We start from the raw sequence: 14,491 nt of genomic DNA, 5'->3' as shown, positions 1-14,491 counted from the left end.
TGTTAACATCTCAACAGCAAATATTAATATTAACATAACTTCAAGATAAATATCTTCTATGATGTTTCCTCTGTCATGTTTCAGTGTATTGAATCATATATAATGCTGGACACAATGAATGATGGTTAATCTGAATCATGAAACTCTGATCCAGTTTTGTAGTCTAATGTAGTACGATAAATGTAAAAAGTAGGTCAGTTAAAATGAACTCTGAGTAAATGTTAATGTTTTACTTTAAAACATGCTCAGACAAAATCTGATGAACATTCAGTTAAAATAATGACGTTTCCAGTTTTCTGATTATTTCTACATGTATCTGGAGGCTTTGGTCTCTTCTGCACTGTCAGCTCTTTAAACAGCAGTGAACAAACTCAGACAGACAGTTTTAATCAGTGAGTGAAGCTGTACAGTCACCAACACAAAGCACAGTCACAATGGATGTTATATCATCAAAACAGACATTCTCTGTTCTTTACTGTTTTTGTCATAAAAGTTTTTAACAGTATGAATTACTCATCTTGTGTTTGACTGTAACCCGACTCTTTCCTACAGTCTGTATTCTCACATCATGTATGATGTTTCTCCTAAATGAACATATTGTAACTGATCAAACTGATTAAAACCAAGAGAATAAGCTGCCCTCCTCAGTGTTTTCAGTGGAAAACAGACTGTGCAGCAGTGATATGATACTGACAGTATCTCATCTCATCACTGAGTGTGTTTCCTCATTCTTACAGACAGTCAGCTGAGCCCTGCCCTCCTCAGTGGGGGGAAGTACATTTACTCAAGTACTGCACTTAAGTACAAGTTTAAGGTATTTGTACTTCACTTGAGTTTTCCCATTTTATACCTTTTTATACTTCACTACATTTCTGAGGGAAATATTATACTTTTTACTTCTCTACATTTATTTAACAGCTGCAGTTAGTAGTTACTTTGCAAATCGAACATTTTAATATTTACATACAAACATGTCATTATCTTATAGAATATTTGTTATTAATTATCAAACAATAAATAAAATCAGCTCCACCTCCACCAACTACAACAGTAAAATGCTCCTTACTCATCAATGTATCAGTAATAATAACCCATTAATATAATGTTCAATAATTTAACCTCACAGGAGGATTTTTCTGCATGAGTACGACTCACACAGACACCATCTTTACCCGACAACAACCAGAAAGTTTCCCAAGCTGACAAACTCCTCCAACAATCACACACTGTCTATGAAGAGACTCAAAGACCAAGAGAAATCAACCAGAGCTCCACTTACTGAACTTTCTCTCATGAACTTCATCAGTGTGCAGCTCTCTGAGCAGGTCTGAGCAGGAAACGAGCTTCAGTTCAAGTTCAACTTTCCTCAGGTGAAGTGATGCTGCTTCGTGTTTGTGTTTGTGTGTTTTTGTTTGTGCCACACCTTCATCTCTTCACTACCTCAGTATGCAGTCTGACTGGTTGAACTAGTCTCAGTCTGAGCTGCGTTCAGGATCAAGTGTTATTGTAACTAACTCATCTCATTTTCTCTTTTACTGCTCTGATCTAGAAATGACTTTATGACACATTTACTGCATTACATCAGCACTAATGTTCACCAGTCTGATAATGACACTATATATGTGAACACAGACATTATTCACCTGTTATAAATACTGCCATCAATACTGATATTGATCTTTCTAAACTCACTGATCTGGACTCATAGAGAGATAATCAGAGTATTTACTGCCCTCCAGTGGTCACTGTCAGTAACTACAACTCTCCACATACAGCACAAACATCTGCATGATGTCAGTTTTAGTGATAAATGGCTCTTCTGTGTTGGCTTCATGTTTCAGATGTTTTACAGAATATTGTAATAAGCTTTTGTTTCCATTTTATGAAAACACAATCTGCAGTGTGACTTTTAACATCAGCTGATCTTCTTTAAGGAGTTTAGTCTGAACTCGAGTTTAATAAAGAAAAGAAAAGAAGGAAACGTCCACTTTAGTCCAGTGAAAGTTGATCTAATCTGAACCTGATAAACTGAGTGTGAAATGTCCCAAAACAGCCACCGTACAATCAGATTAATAATAAGTGTAGAGAGAAAGAACACAAATAACTTCAATATAAAAACAAACTAACATGTTAAAATGTCGTCTTGTTTTCACACATAATTTCAATTTATTTATAAATGCTGTAAAACCTTCAACACTCTCACATGAATATATAAACATTTACTGAAGCAAAGTTATTAATGTGATATGATTTATTTATTTATACACATTTATACACTATCAACCATTAAACTACATATAAACACTATATACACATTTATACACTATCAACCATTAAACTACATAAACACAATATACACATTTATACACTATCAACCATTAAACTACATAAACACAATATACACATTTATACACTATCAACCATTAAACTACATAAACACAATATACACATTTATACACTATCAACTATTAAACTACATATAAACACAATATACACATTTATACACTATCAACTATTAAACTACATATAAACACAATATACACATTTATACACTATCAACCATTAAACTATATAAACACAATATACACATTTATACACTATCAACCATTAAACTACATATAAACACAATATACACATTTATACACTATCAACCATTAAACTACATAAACACAATATACACATTTATACACTATCAACCATTAAACTACATAAACACAATATACACATTTATACACTATCAACCATTAAACTATATAAACACAATATACACATTTATACACTATCAACCATTAAACTACATATAAACACAATATACACATTTATACACTATCAACCATTAAACTACATAAACACAATATACACATTTATACACTATCAACCATTAAACTACATAAACACAATATACACATTTATACACTATCAACCATTAAACTACATAAACACAATATACACATTTATACACTATCAACCATTAAACTACATAAACACAATATACACATTTATACACTATCAACCATTAAACTACATAAACACAATATACACATTTATACACTATCAACCATTAAACTACATAAACACAATACAACAGTGATGTAATAAAGATCCTCATGTGCTGCCTGTTGTTTTGTTTTTATCTCAGTGTGTCTGATTGACACATGTGTTGTTGTGTTTGTGTGTTTGTGTGTAAAATGTGTGTTGGTAAAGTTCATCATGTGACTCAGTGTTGAACCAATCAGAAACAACCTGTAATGAAAAATTAACGACGTCACTTTGTTACAAACTTGAACTTTAATTGTTTCTTGTTTTGTTCTTCAATGTTTGCTGGAAACTTGTTTTAATTCAGACTCAAAACTCAACAGACTGAACTTAATATTTATGTACTTTTACTGTAATACTGAGAGAATCATGAAATAAAATGAAATGTTTAATATTATAATTATGATCCTGCAGCTCTTTAATATTCAAACACAGAAGACAGTTGATGGTCCACATGTATCACATTTATTATAATATAATTATTCATTATTTTGTTACATGCAGCAGAAATAAACCAGTTTCAGCTTTAAAGGAACATTTCGTCTCTTCGGTGTAAACAAACAGAATCTGCAGACATTAAAACAAAACAACTCATCTGATTTATTGATGATTTTTATGATGTTAAAGGTTCATTTACATCAGTAAAGTTTATAAAACTGAACGATCCTCGACGTGTTGTGTTAATGCTCGTACGGAAGCCCGCAGAGGACAAACCGAGGATGAGTTTTACATGTTAAAGGCTCGTGTTTCTCTGTTGCCATGGAGACGACACAGGGCAGGAAGTTACTTCAGCGGCGAGAAGGAGCACGGAAACATGAGTTTATTCTCCTGAGAGTCCAGATGGACGACGCTGTTTCTGACTGAGAGACACACAGAGAAACATCTGTCAATAACATTGATTATTAGCTGGATTCACGACTCTGATTGGTCCGAAGCACCGGAGACACAAACACAAAACCTGAAGCCTGACAAGATGGATTCTGGCGTGATGTTGTGATGTCATTAATCCAGCGAGACGACTCAACATCCAATCAAACAGTCACATGACGCCTGATACTCTGTTTGCTTTACAGTGTTAATGATTCCTGGAGGCTTTATATATGATGATGTCATATATTATATATGATGATGTCATATATTATATATGATGATGTCATATATTATATATGATGCTGTGATGTCATATTAACCCCTAATATGAGCCTGGATCCGGTCTGAGATCCGGTCTGAGATCCGGTCTGAGATCCGGTCTGAGGTCTGAAACCATCTGGAATCTGTTTCCTCTTTAAATCTGGAAGTTATTGATGATTTTACCTCACGTGTTATTATTACTGTATCGATTCTACTTTTATTTCATATTTATCTGGTGAAATCTCTTTTTATGTCTTTTTAAAGGACTTTCTAACTTGTTTTTGAAAAGTGCTGAATTAATAAAGTTATTATTGTTACTGTTAGTCACCTCATCCAGGAAACTGGGATTTTTCAATTACAATAATTAACTTTTCCTCATAAATGTTCAGCAGCTGCTTGTGGTTTGGACCAATCGTGGCGTTTGGTGTGGCGGCAACTGACGACAAATCTCACCTGCCGACAAACACGATGCCATAGACGAGCAAAACTGTTCCCAAATGTTCCCAAATGTTCCCAAATGTTCCCAAATGTTCCCAGATGAGGTTTGATTCAGTGAGTCAGGAGACATAATCTGCCTCAAACATAAACATCAAACTATATTTATTTTAATAACATTATTGATGATTTTATTTGCTGCTGATGTTGAGCTGAAAGTTTATTTAATAAAGGTTATAAATGGAACTCAAGTACAGTATTTTCTGTTTTATAGAACCTTGAGTCCTCAAGGTTCTCATGTTCAGCTGAACTATAGTTGTTTGTGTGATCTGCAGGAAGTCGTTACGTACGACTCTTCACTGGCAGCAGTTTAAATAAATCACATTATTTTACTTTGACATCATCATTATCATCATTATTATCATCATTATTATCATCATTATTACCACTGACAGCTGTTGGTCTGTAGTTTTTCTTTCTTTACAGTTCATCCAGTCAGATACTTGAGGTTTCTTGTAATTCTGTCTCAGTTAAACACAACAGATCTGTGAAACATTTCAAACCTTCAGCAGAAACAGAATCTGATCCAGAACTGTGACGTCATCACAGCTAAACATTTGGACCAATCAGAGAGGAAAACAGATGTGATGAAGGTCATCTGCACGTCTCCATGTCAGCGTTCAGCTACAGGAAGTTTGTCTCTATTAAAGCTTCTCTATAAACAGAGTCTCACCTGCAGCGACCACTCTGGCATCAGTGTGAGCTTTATGTCGAACTTCAGCTCGCTGGTCGGCGCTCTCGAACCACCAGAGGGCGTGAACTAAGAGACACGATGACATCATCAACCACACACACACACACCTGTTTACATTCAGTGCAGACAGGTGAGCAACAGTCTCAGCCTGTAAAAAAGTCTAAAAACTGGACAGGATGAGTCCAGGAAACATCTGGCGCACCTCTGTTCTGCAGCCCGAACTCATTGTGGAAAGCTCCCACCAGCTTGCCGTACCCCGGTGCATCATGGGAGGTGATGGCAGCCTGGAAGGCGTCGCCCCAAACCGCTGGACCGCCGGGACGCATCAGGAAGGACATCAGCTCGTACGCACCTGAAACACACAGCAGCTGTCACACCTGTGATTGGCTGCAGTTTTTACAGTGTCTGAGTGGGCGGGGCTTACCGCCCTCCTGTGGCGGCCTCTGCAGGTGGCTCCAGGGAACCAGGTACGTGACCTCGTTGTGCTGACTCGTCAGCATCGGCATCGCCTTGGAGATGTAGTCTGAGATCCAGGAGGGGTCCTGGGCCAGAGCTGCCCGGACCGCTGCCCGCTGGGAGTAACTGTCTGAGGAGCAGAAGACCAGCTCAGCTACACTTTACACCACAGAAGAAGAAGAAGACGAAGAAGAAGAAGAATCTCCTCACCATACTTCCATATATGGAACACCTGGTTCAGGCCGCCGTACTCCACGCTCCAGTAGCCAATCAGCTCGGAGTGGGCGGTGCGCAGGTGGATCTTCTCATTGGTCAGTTTGAGGAAGGCGGTGTTCTGGTCCGGACGGATGCAGTAGGTGCGGAACTCGTAGAAGGTTCTGTGTTTCTGCTGGGAGCTCGTAGAGAGACGCACACGAGGCTGCAGAGAGGAGGGAAGAGAGCAGAGGTCTCACTCTGACTGTCAACAGAGGAACCGACAGCTGCTTCACTCTTACACACTTTTAACTTTTTATTCACACTAATAACTTTAATCTAAACTGTCTTGTGGTGTCGTTAAATATGATTTTACATGTTTTATATGTTTATTATTCATATGTTTTATTTTACTGTGTATGTTGAGCATCTTTAGGGTCAATAACTCTTCTCTTGTCTTCACATTTGTTATTTCCTTTAAAAATAAACTTCATTGAACAGTTTTACAAGGTTCATTCATTGGTTTCATGTTTTGGACGTTATTATATAACAAAAAACAAAAGAAAACATTAATAACAGTCCACTAACTAGATTTGTTGCTATGGCTGAAACTCAACAGTTTATTCAGTTTCTGCTCATTGACACGTTTAAAACTGTCTTTGAAATGTGGAGCTGAACATTCAACTGCTTTAATAACTAATGAGAATAATAAATAATAAGAAAAGGAAAGAAGAATATTGATTTAAGGGACAGATGCAGAGAACTCAGGTTCCTGCTGCCACCTGCTGGACAAAATCAATCAGTGCAGGTGATCAATACGTGACTGTGGACCATGAACCAAGTCTGCAGAGTGAGTGTGTGTTAATGCAGAAAGTAAACAGTTATTATCTGCTGACAGTAGATAAAAACTGACTGCTGTCAGTAAAAGTACATAAGTATTATGAGCTTGATGTAGTTAAAGTATTGCAGTAAAAGTACATAAGTATTATGAGCTTGATGTAGTTAAAGTATTGCAGTAAAAGTACATAAGTATTATGAGCTTGATGTAGTTAAAGTATTGCAGTAAAAGTACATAAGTATTATGAGCTTGATGTAGTTAAAGTATTGCAGTAAAAGTACATAAGTATTATGAGCTTGATGTAGTTAAAGTATTGCAGTAAAAGTACATAAGTATTATGAGCTTGATGTAGTTAAAGTATTGCAGTAAAAGTAGTGGTTTGGTCCCTCTGACTGATATATTATTATATATGACATCATTAGATTATTAATAGTGAAGCATCAGTGTTAGAGCAGCATGTTACTGTTGTAGCTGCTGGAGGTGGAGCTAGTTTACACTACTTTATATACAGTTAGCTAGTTTAGTCCAGTGGTTCCCAACCTAGGGGTCGGGCCCCTCCAAAGGGTCAGCAGATAAATCTGAGGGGTGGTGAGATGATTAATGGGAGAGGAAAGAAGAAAAAACAAAGTTCTGATACACAAATCTGTTTTCAGTTTTTGGACTTTTTCTCTAATCTTTGATTTTTGCTGAAATATTGGATCATTTGAACATTTATTGAAATGAAAGCATGTGAGAAGTTTAGAGGGAAAAATCACTATTTGGTGGAGCTGTTAACAACTCATAGACATGTGAAATGTGACCCCGACTACACACTGCTTTTTGTAAGACGTCAAAAGACAAAAAGGTTGGAAACCACTGGTTTCATCTTTAACAATGTGTTGTATTTTAAAAGCTTGTTATATTATCCATTGTGTCAAATCTTCATCTGAAAAGTAACTAAAGCTGTCAAATAAATGTAGTGGAGTAGAAAGTACAATATTTCCCTCTGAAATGTAGAAAGTAGCATCACATGGAAATACTCAAGTAAAGTACAAATACCTTAAATACTGTACATAAGTACAGTATTACTTATTAAGTTACTTTCAATCACTGCATGTTATTGCTACAACTACAGATTACGTAACTGTTCCAGTACTTAAAGGATTATTGATGAAGACAATTCAAACACATTTGTGTGTGTGTGTGTGTGTGTGTGTGTGTGTGTGTGTGTGTGTGTGTGTGTGTGTGTGTGTGTGTGTGTGTGTGAGGCGTTCAGGTGAACTGGTCTCTGCAGGTTTTTCTCTGCTGCTGGTTAATTTTAAACTTCAGGTTTTGACCTTTTCACTGAGATCAGTCCAAAGATCAACGACAGACTTCAGAAACAGATCAGAGTCGGTTTGTTTGAATGAATCTGCAGACAAACTGTGAGTTTTATGTGTCGTTCACATGTTGATGTTTCTATGAAACTAACTGAGCTGCAGTAAACTGTGATCATTAAAGTCTCTGACAGGCCTGTTGCAGTCTGAGCTGAACAACCTGCAGCAGAACAGCAGAGCTGCAGCAGAGTTTAGGTTTGGTTATATGAAGGTTAGTTGAGGGTTAAAGTGAAACTCACCTGAGCAGCAGCAGCAGCAGCAGGTGAGAGCAGCACAGCAGCTGATCTCAGCGAGGAGCTTCTGAACTTCAACATGTTGAAACTAAAGTGACAAAAACAGGCAAACAGAGAGGAAGTTATCTGTCAGCCAGAGATCCTCTGTAGCCGAGAGCTCTCACTCCACGCGGAGAAAGCCAACTCCAAATCTCTGCTGTGTTACCATAGCAACCGATCTGGTACAGCCATAGAAATCTGAATCAACTTTATTGGCAAAGAACATTTAAAAGAGAACTTTTATCTCACAGACGACCGGCTCGTTTTAATGTGTTGTTTTTTTTCTTCAGGTGTGTTTTTGTGTTTTTAAGGAAATAATAAAACATTAAAATATATAAACACAGATATGAGTGATTCACGTGAATATAAACACAAATGGACATAAAGTTAGATGAATACTGAATAAAAGAAAAGCACACAGAATACAGCAATATGTTCATAATAATATAATTGCAATGATTATGTAACTATATATAGACAGACAGCATTCAAACATCTTCTTCTTTTACTTTAATGTTTGTTTTCTGAGAAACATCAGAACATTGTTTCTGTTTCTGGTTCAGGAAGTTTCTACAGAGTGAGACCTCCTGTCTGTTTTGCCCCTCTCAAACTGTAGGAAGTTGTGACGTCATGTTTAAAAAAGTCTCATTTTCATGAATGAATCACGTGTTTTTATTATTATTATTATAGCCTATTGATCCTGTAAATGTCCGCGTGCGACGTGTTTGATTTTAATGTGAAGTTTAAATTTTATTTTCTATTTTTTTAACGGAACATAAACAACTGACGCGTTTTACGTCACTTCCGCAGAGGAAGTCAGATGTTGCGGGAGTCTCGTGCGTGTTGAGCTCCAAGGTGAGGTGAACATGTGGAAGCTGCTGCAGGTGTCGCTCCGCAGCGCGGGCTGGAGGAGCGTTTGTTTCCCTGCCCGCCGGCTCCCCGCGGCGGGGTCACGCCGGGTTCCCGCCCGCCAGCTCTGCAGCAGACCCGGAGGAGCCGCCCGGAGCTGCACGGTGGACCCGAACCTGGAGGAACAGTTCGTGTTCCTGGACTGTACAGGTGAGTCAGAGGACAGGTGGGCTGCTCACACACAGAGATGACAAAGAGCTTCATAATGACAACATGAAACACTGAATACGGTCATAAAAAAAAGCTTCAGACTTTCTCTCCAGTAAATTCTGTGATCTCAGTTTCCACAACTTTTCCTCATGAAATGTTCAAACCAGCAGCTGCTTGTGGTTCGGACCAATCGTGGCGTTTGGTGTGACGGTAACTGACGTCATTCAGGTGGAAGATGAACAAATCTCACCTGCCAACAAACACGATGCCATAGACGAGCAAAACTATTCCCAAATGTTCCCAAATGTTCCCAGATGAGGTTTGATTCAGTGAGTCAGGAGACATAATCTGCCGCAAACATCAACATCAAACTAGATTTATTTTAATAACATTATTGATGATTTTATTTGCTGCTGATGTTGAGCTGAAAGTTTATTTAATAAAGGTTATAAATGGAACCTTGAGTCCTCATGGTTCTCATGTTCAGCTGAAATATAGTTGTTTGTCTGCAGGAAGTCGTTACATACGACTCTTCACTGGCAGCAGTTTAAATAAATCACATTATTTTACTTTGACATTTTATTGCAGAAAGAGACAAAACATCACAAACTGGATCACAAAGCTGCTGAAAATCAAACATTTTTGGCCTCTGAAGTAACAAAAAAAACCTCCGGAGGGACTAGGACAACACATTTACCTGTTCTCTGTTCTTCCTCTGTCTCACCTGATCCAGAAGACGATCCGCGTCAGGAGGAGAAAGACCTCGTCCTCCACCAGATCTCTGAGCAGCAGCAGCTCTCTGATCAGCAGCGGATCTCTGAGCAGCAGCAGATCTCTGATCAGCAGCAGATCTCTGATCAGCAGCGGATCTCTGATCAGCAGCGGATCTCTGATCGGCAGCAGATCTCTGATCAGCAGCAGATCTCTGATCGGCAGCAGATCTCTGATCAGCAGCGGATCTCTGATCAGCAGCGGATCTCTGATCGGCAGCAGATCTCTGATCAGCAGCAGATCTCTGATCGGCAGCAGATCTCTGATCGGCAGCGGATCTCTGAGCAGCAGCAGATCTCTCCGGTGAAGCAGCTCAGGTCTCTGGAGCGTCAGCTGCAGGTGTTGAAGGGCGTGCACCCGCAGGAGGCGGAGCCTGACTCTCTCATTCAGTTTGATGACGTGGACTTCCCGCTGGACCCGAGCATGGTGGCCTCCCAGAGGAAGAGGAAGGTGAAGACAGGTGAGCACAAGATCTTCGGGACTCCGGACGTGGACCAACCGGTGAGCGACACCTGCTGCTCGGGCTGCGGCGCCGTCCTACACTGCACCACCGCTACCGTCCCCGGATACCTGCCCAGCGAGAAGTACAAGGTGCTGCTGCAGGAGGAGCGTTTGGGCGGCGCCACCTGCCAGCGCTGCTACCTGCTGACTCACCACCACAAGGCCTTGAACCTGCAGCTGTCCAAGGACGAGTACCGGGCCGTGGTGCGGCAGATCCGGCCCCTGAAGGCTCTGGTGCTGCTCATCGTCGACCTGCTGGACGTCCCCGACTCCATCGTCCCCGACCTGCCAGAGCTGGTGGGCGCCAACAAACACGTGGTCGTCCTCGGCAACAAGATCGACCTCCTGCCCGCAGACTCGCCCAACTACCTGCAGCGGATCAAACGCCAGCTGTCTCGGTACTGCCGGGACGCCGGGTTCGGCGATCAGGTGACTGACGTGCACCTGATCAGCGCTAAGACCGGGTACGGCATCGAGGGTCTGATCTCCAGCCTGCAGCGGTCCTGGAAGTACAAAGGTGACGTGTACCTGGTGGGAAGCGCCAACGCGGGGAAGTCGACGCTCTTCAACACGCTGCTCGAGTCCGACTACTGCAAGTCTAAAGCCTCTGATGTCATCCATAAAGCCACCATATCCCCGTGGCCTGGTGAGCGCCAAACTACACTCAGCTCTCTGTCACTTTAATGTTTGTTTGTTTACTGTCAGACAGACAGAGCAGAGCATGATGGGAAATGTCTCATGAATCTGCAGGCTCCGCCTCTGAATTCAGCTTCAACAGTGAAGTTCGTTAATCAATAAGACATTTACCTGGTTCATTTTGTTTGGGTTACATAATTACCTCAAACTGACTCTTTGTTGTGTGTTTGTTGTTTCCTGTCGTGATGCGTTCAGGGACGACTCTCAACCTGCTGAAGTTTCCGATCATCAATCCGACGCCGTACCGGATGTTCCGGCGGCAGGAGCGTCTGAACGAAGCGTCGCGACAGACTGAGAGCGAGCTGCCGCCTGAAGAGCTGAAGAGGCTGCAGCACTTCAGCCGGCAGGGATACTTAGTGGGTGAGACACGGGGAGGAAGGGGGGGGGGGGGGGGGGTCACTTCCTGTTTGATCAGGTGATCCAAACCTCACCTGTGTGTGTGTTCAGGTCGTGTGGGCAGAACCTTCCGGACTGAAGCCGGATCCAGACGGGACGAGATCGAGTTCGACGCTGACAGTTTGGCTTTTGGAGAGAACGAAGACGGAGAGATGACAGCGGCAGGTGAGAAAACTGACAGACACATCTGATTGGATGATGGGTGTGTGACATCATATCAGTCATGATGATACAGGTGTGAATCTGTGAAGAGAAATAGTCACCTGGATGTAACTCAGTTCTGTGAGTACTAGCGGAGCCCTTCACTTCTCTATTTGTCCGCCTCCGCACCTGAGAAGGATCTTTGCACTCATCACCCAATCAGGACGTAGCAACCGCCTAGCAACCCCAGCGCTGCTTGTCTCCCATTGAAACTCAGCCACAAACAACTGGGACCAGCTGGGCTTACTGGTCAGAGGGCTCCACACGTACTCATAGAACTGGAGTTACATCCAGGTAACCGCTACTTCACCGCCTGTCTGATGGTCGTCCCGGCCATGAAGCAGTCTGCCGTAATCGTGCCTGCAGGTCCCTGACCTCGCACCAGTCCGCAAACACCCGCCACCGTGGCGTGTAGACCGTGGAGATGGAAGGGGAATGTGTGTTCTGAATAGTAGAGACCGCCGAGGTTAGAGCTCAACCACGCGTCTCCCGCGCCGGCCGGCTGAGGGTCCCGCCCCTACTGGTCAGTGTGGGGACGCGGAGCTGGCGCTGTTTGTCCCGATAATTAATCAATAGAATAATCGTTAGTTGCTCACTCTGCTGATTCTGACCTTTGTGTGACCTTTGACCTTTATGTGTCGCCAGCTCCCAGCAGGTCACCTGACGAGTTCACCTACAACGAGCTGAAAGATGCTCACTGGCTGTTCGACACGCCGGGGATCATGAAGGAGCACGATGTGAGACGCACAGTACATCACCTTCATCACCTTCACCATCATCATCATCTTCATCTTCATCATCTTCATCCTCTCTCTCTGTCTCTCAGCTCCTCAGCCTGCTGAACGAACAGGAAGTGAGGTCAGTGGTTCCCTCTCAGGCCGTCGTCCCGCGAACGTTTGTGTTGAAGCCTGGAACCAGTCTGTTGGTGGGAGCTGTGGCCCGGATCGACTTCCTGCAGGTCACCCGATCAATATAATCAATATAATCAATCCAATACACCCGATCAATATAATCAATCCAATATACCTGATCAATATAATCAATCCAATACAACAGCTGATCAATATAATCAATATAATCAATCCAATACACCTGATCAATATATCAATATAATCAATCCAATACACCCGATCAATATAATCAATCCAATACACCCGATCAATATAATTAATCCAATACACCTGATCAATATAATCAATATAATCAATCCAATACAACAGCTGATCAATATAATCAATCCAATACAACAGCTGATCAATATAATCAATATAATCAATCCAATATACCTGATCAATATAATCAATCCAATATACCCGATCAATATAATCAATCCAATACACCCGATCAATATAATCAATATAATCAATATAATGAATCCAATACATGTTATTGATCAGCTGTTATTGATGATCTGTTACTGATCGCCTGTTACTGATCGGCTGTTATTGATTGGCAGTTATTGATAATCTGTTATTGATCATGTCTCAGGGGGAGAAGTCCTGCTGGTTCTCGGTTGTGGCCTCCGGTCGGGTTCCGGTTCACGTCACCAGTCTAGAAAAAGCCGCCGGCGTTTATGAGAAACACGCCGGACACATCCTGCTGGGGGTGAGACGGCGCTCTGCGGTCACATGACTCTGTCAGCTGTTTGAACGTGTTGCTGACACACTGTTACTGTCGTGGTGCGTTCAGGTGCCGCAGGGAGGGTCGGAGCGGATGAAGGAGTTTCCGGCGTTGGTTCCTCAGGAGTTCAGGCTGGAGGGTCGAGGTTACCTGGAGGCGGCGGCTGACATCAAACTGTCGTCTGCAGGTAAAAACACTTTGATATCATTTATATATAAATAAATTAATTCTGTTCACGCGTCACAAAGGTAAAACACATCTGTATGACATTAATATCACATCTGTACCTGAAGACGAACAGATGTTCAGTCTGATGTTTCTACTCATGAAGGTACGACTCCAGTCCTGCTTTACTTTTACACTCAGGTAGTTATGGTGATCAATACTTTACTTCTACTGGACTATTTGTTTACTACTTGTTCACTACTTGTTCACTACTTGTTCACTACTTGTTTACCACTTGTTTACCACTTGTTTACTACTTGTTCACTACTTGTTTACTACTTGTTCACTACTTGTTCACTACTTGTTTGCTACTTGTTTACCACTTGTTTAGTACTTGTTTACCACTTGTTTACTACTTGTTTACCACTTGTTTACTACTTGTTTACCACTTGTTTACTACTTGTTTACTACTTGTTCACTACTTGTTCACTACTTGTTTACTACTTGTTTACTACTTGTTTACCACTTGTTTACTACTTGTTTACTACTTGTTCACTACTTGTTCACTACTTGTTTACCACTTGTTTAGTACTTGTTTACCACTTGTTTACTA

The 14,491-nt window shown here is 41.2% G+C and overlaps 2 protein-coding genes across 4 annotated transcripts in view; one reads left to right on the top strand and one right to left on the bottom strand.

Annotated features, from left to right (window-relative positions):
• Nucleotides 1-3,478: 3,478 nt before the first annotated feature.
• Nucleotides 3,479-10,333, bottom strand: nipsnap3a (nipsnap homolog 3A (C. elegans)). The gene is made up of 7 exons (XM_067598252.1): nt 10,253-10,333; nt 8,437-8,518; nt 6,023-6,230; nt 5,781-5,942; nt 5,559-5,708; nt 5,336-5,422; nt 3,479-3,896 (listed from the first exon to the last, which is right to left on the bottom strand). The coding sequence occupies exons 2-7, from the start codon at nt 8,509-8,511 to the stop codon at nt 3,820-3,822; spliced, it is 759 nt and encodes a 252-aa protein (XP_067454353.1). The 5' UTR covers nt 8,512-8,518; nt 10,253-10,333; the 3' UTR covers nt 3,479-3,819.
• The window catches only part of noa1 (nitric oxide associated 1), a 10,624-nt gene continuing 5,391 nt past the window's right edge, over nt 9,259-14,491 (top strand). The window contains exons 1-9 of one of the 3 annotated variants that reach the window (XM_067598251.1): nt 9,259-9,528; nt 10,262-11,446; nt 11,692-11,856; nt 11,944-12,057; nt 12,739-12,830; nt 12,920-13,051; nt 13,582-13,698; nt 13,783-13,900; nt 14,045-14,079. In XM_067598251.1, the coding sequence (XP_067454352.1) occupies nt 9,336-9,528; nt 10,262-11,446; nt 11,692-11,856; nt 11,944-12,057; nt 12,739-12,830; nt 12,920-13,051; nt 13,582-13,698; nt 13,783-13,900; nt 14,045-14,079 (2,151 nt within the window). In that variant the 5' untranslated portion in view covers nt 9,259-9,335. The remainder of the gene's footprint in view (nt 9,529-10,261; nt 11,447-11,691; nt 11,857-11,943; nt 12,058-12,738; nt 12,831-12,919; nt 13,052-13,581; nt 13,699-13,782; nt 13,901-14,044; nt 14,080-14,491) is intronic. The other 2 variants (XM_067598250.1, XM_067598249.1) reach the window with 2 other exon arrangements.

The sequence above is a fragment of the Thunnus thynnus genome, chromosome 9, assembly GCF_963924715.1.
Source record: "Thunnus thynnus chromosome 9, fThuThy2.1, whole genome shotgun sequence".
In the NCBI taxonomy this organism is placed as follows: domain Eukaryota; kingdom Metazoa; phylum Chordata; class Actinopteri; order Scombriformes; family Scombridae; genus Thunnus; species Thunnus thynnus.
This window is presented reverse-complemented; position numbering and strand designations above follow the sequence as displayed.

What these genes read in the sequence shown, in the direction of transcription:
- nipsnap3a (XM_067598252.1), bottom strand. Translation starts at nt 8,511, where the DNA reads ATGTTGAAGTTCAGAAGCTCCTCGCTGAGATCAGCTGCTGTGCTGCTC. An exon ending in GTTCCATATATGGAAGTATG is followed by an intron (nt 5,943 to 6,022) that starts GTGAGGAGATTC and finishes TCTGCTCCTCAG; the next exon opens with ACAGTTACTCCCAGCGGGCA. An exon ending in TGCCAGAGTGGTCGCTGCAG is followed by an intron (nt 3,897 to 5,335) that starts GTGAGACTCTGT and finishes TGTGTCTCTCAG; the next exon opens with TCAGAAACAGCGTCGTCCAT.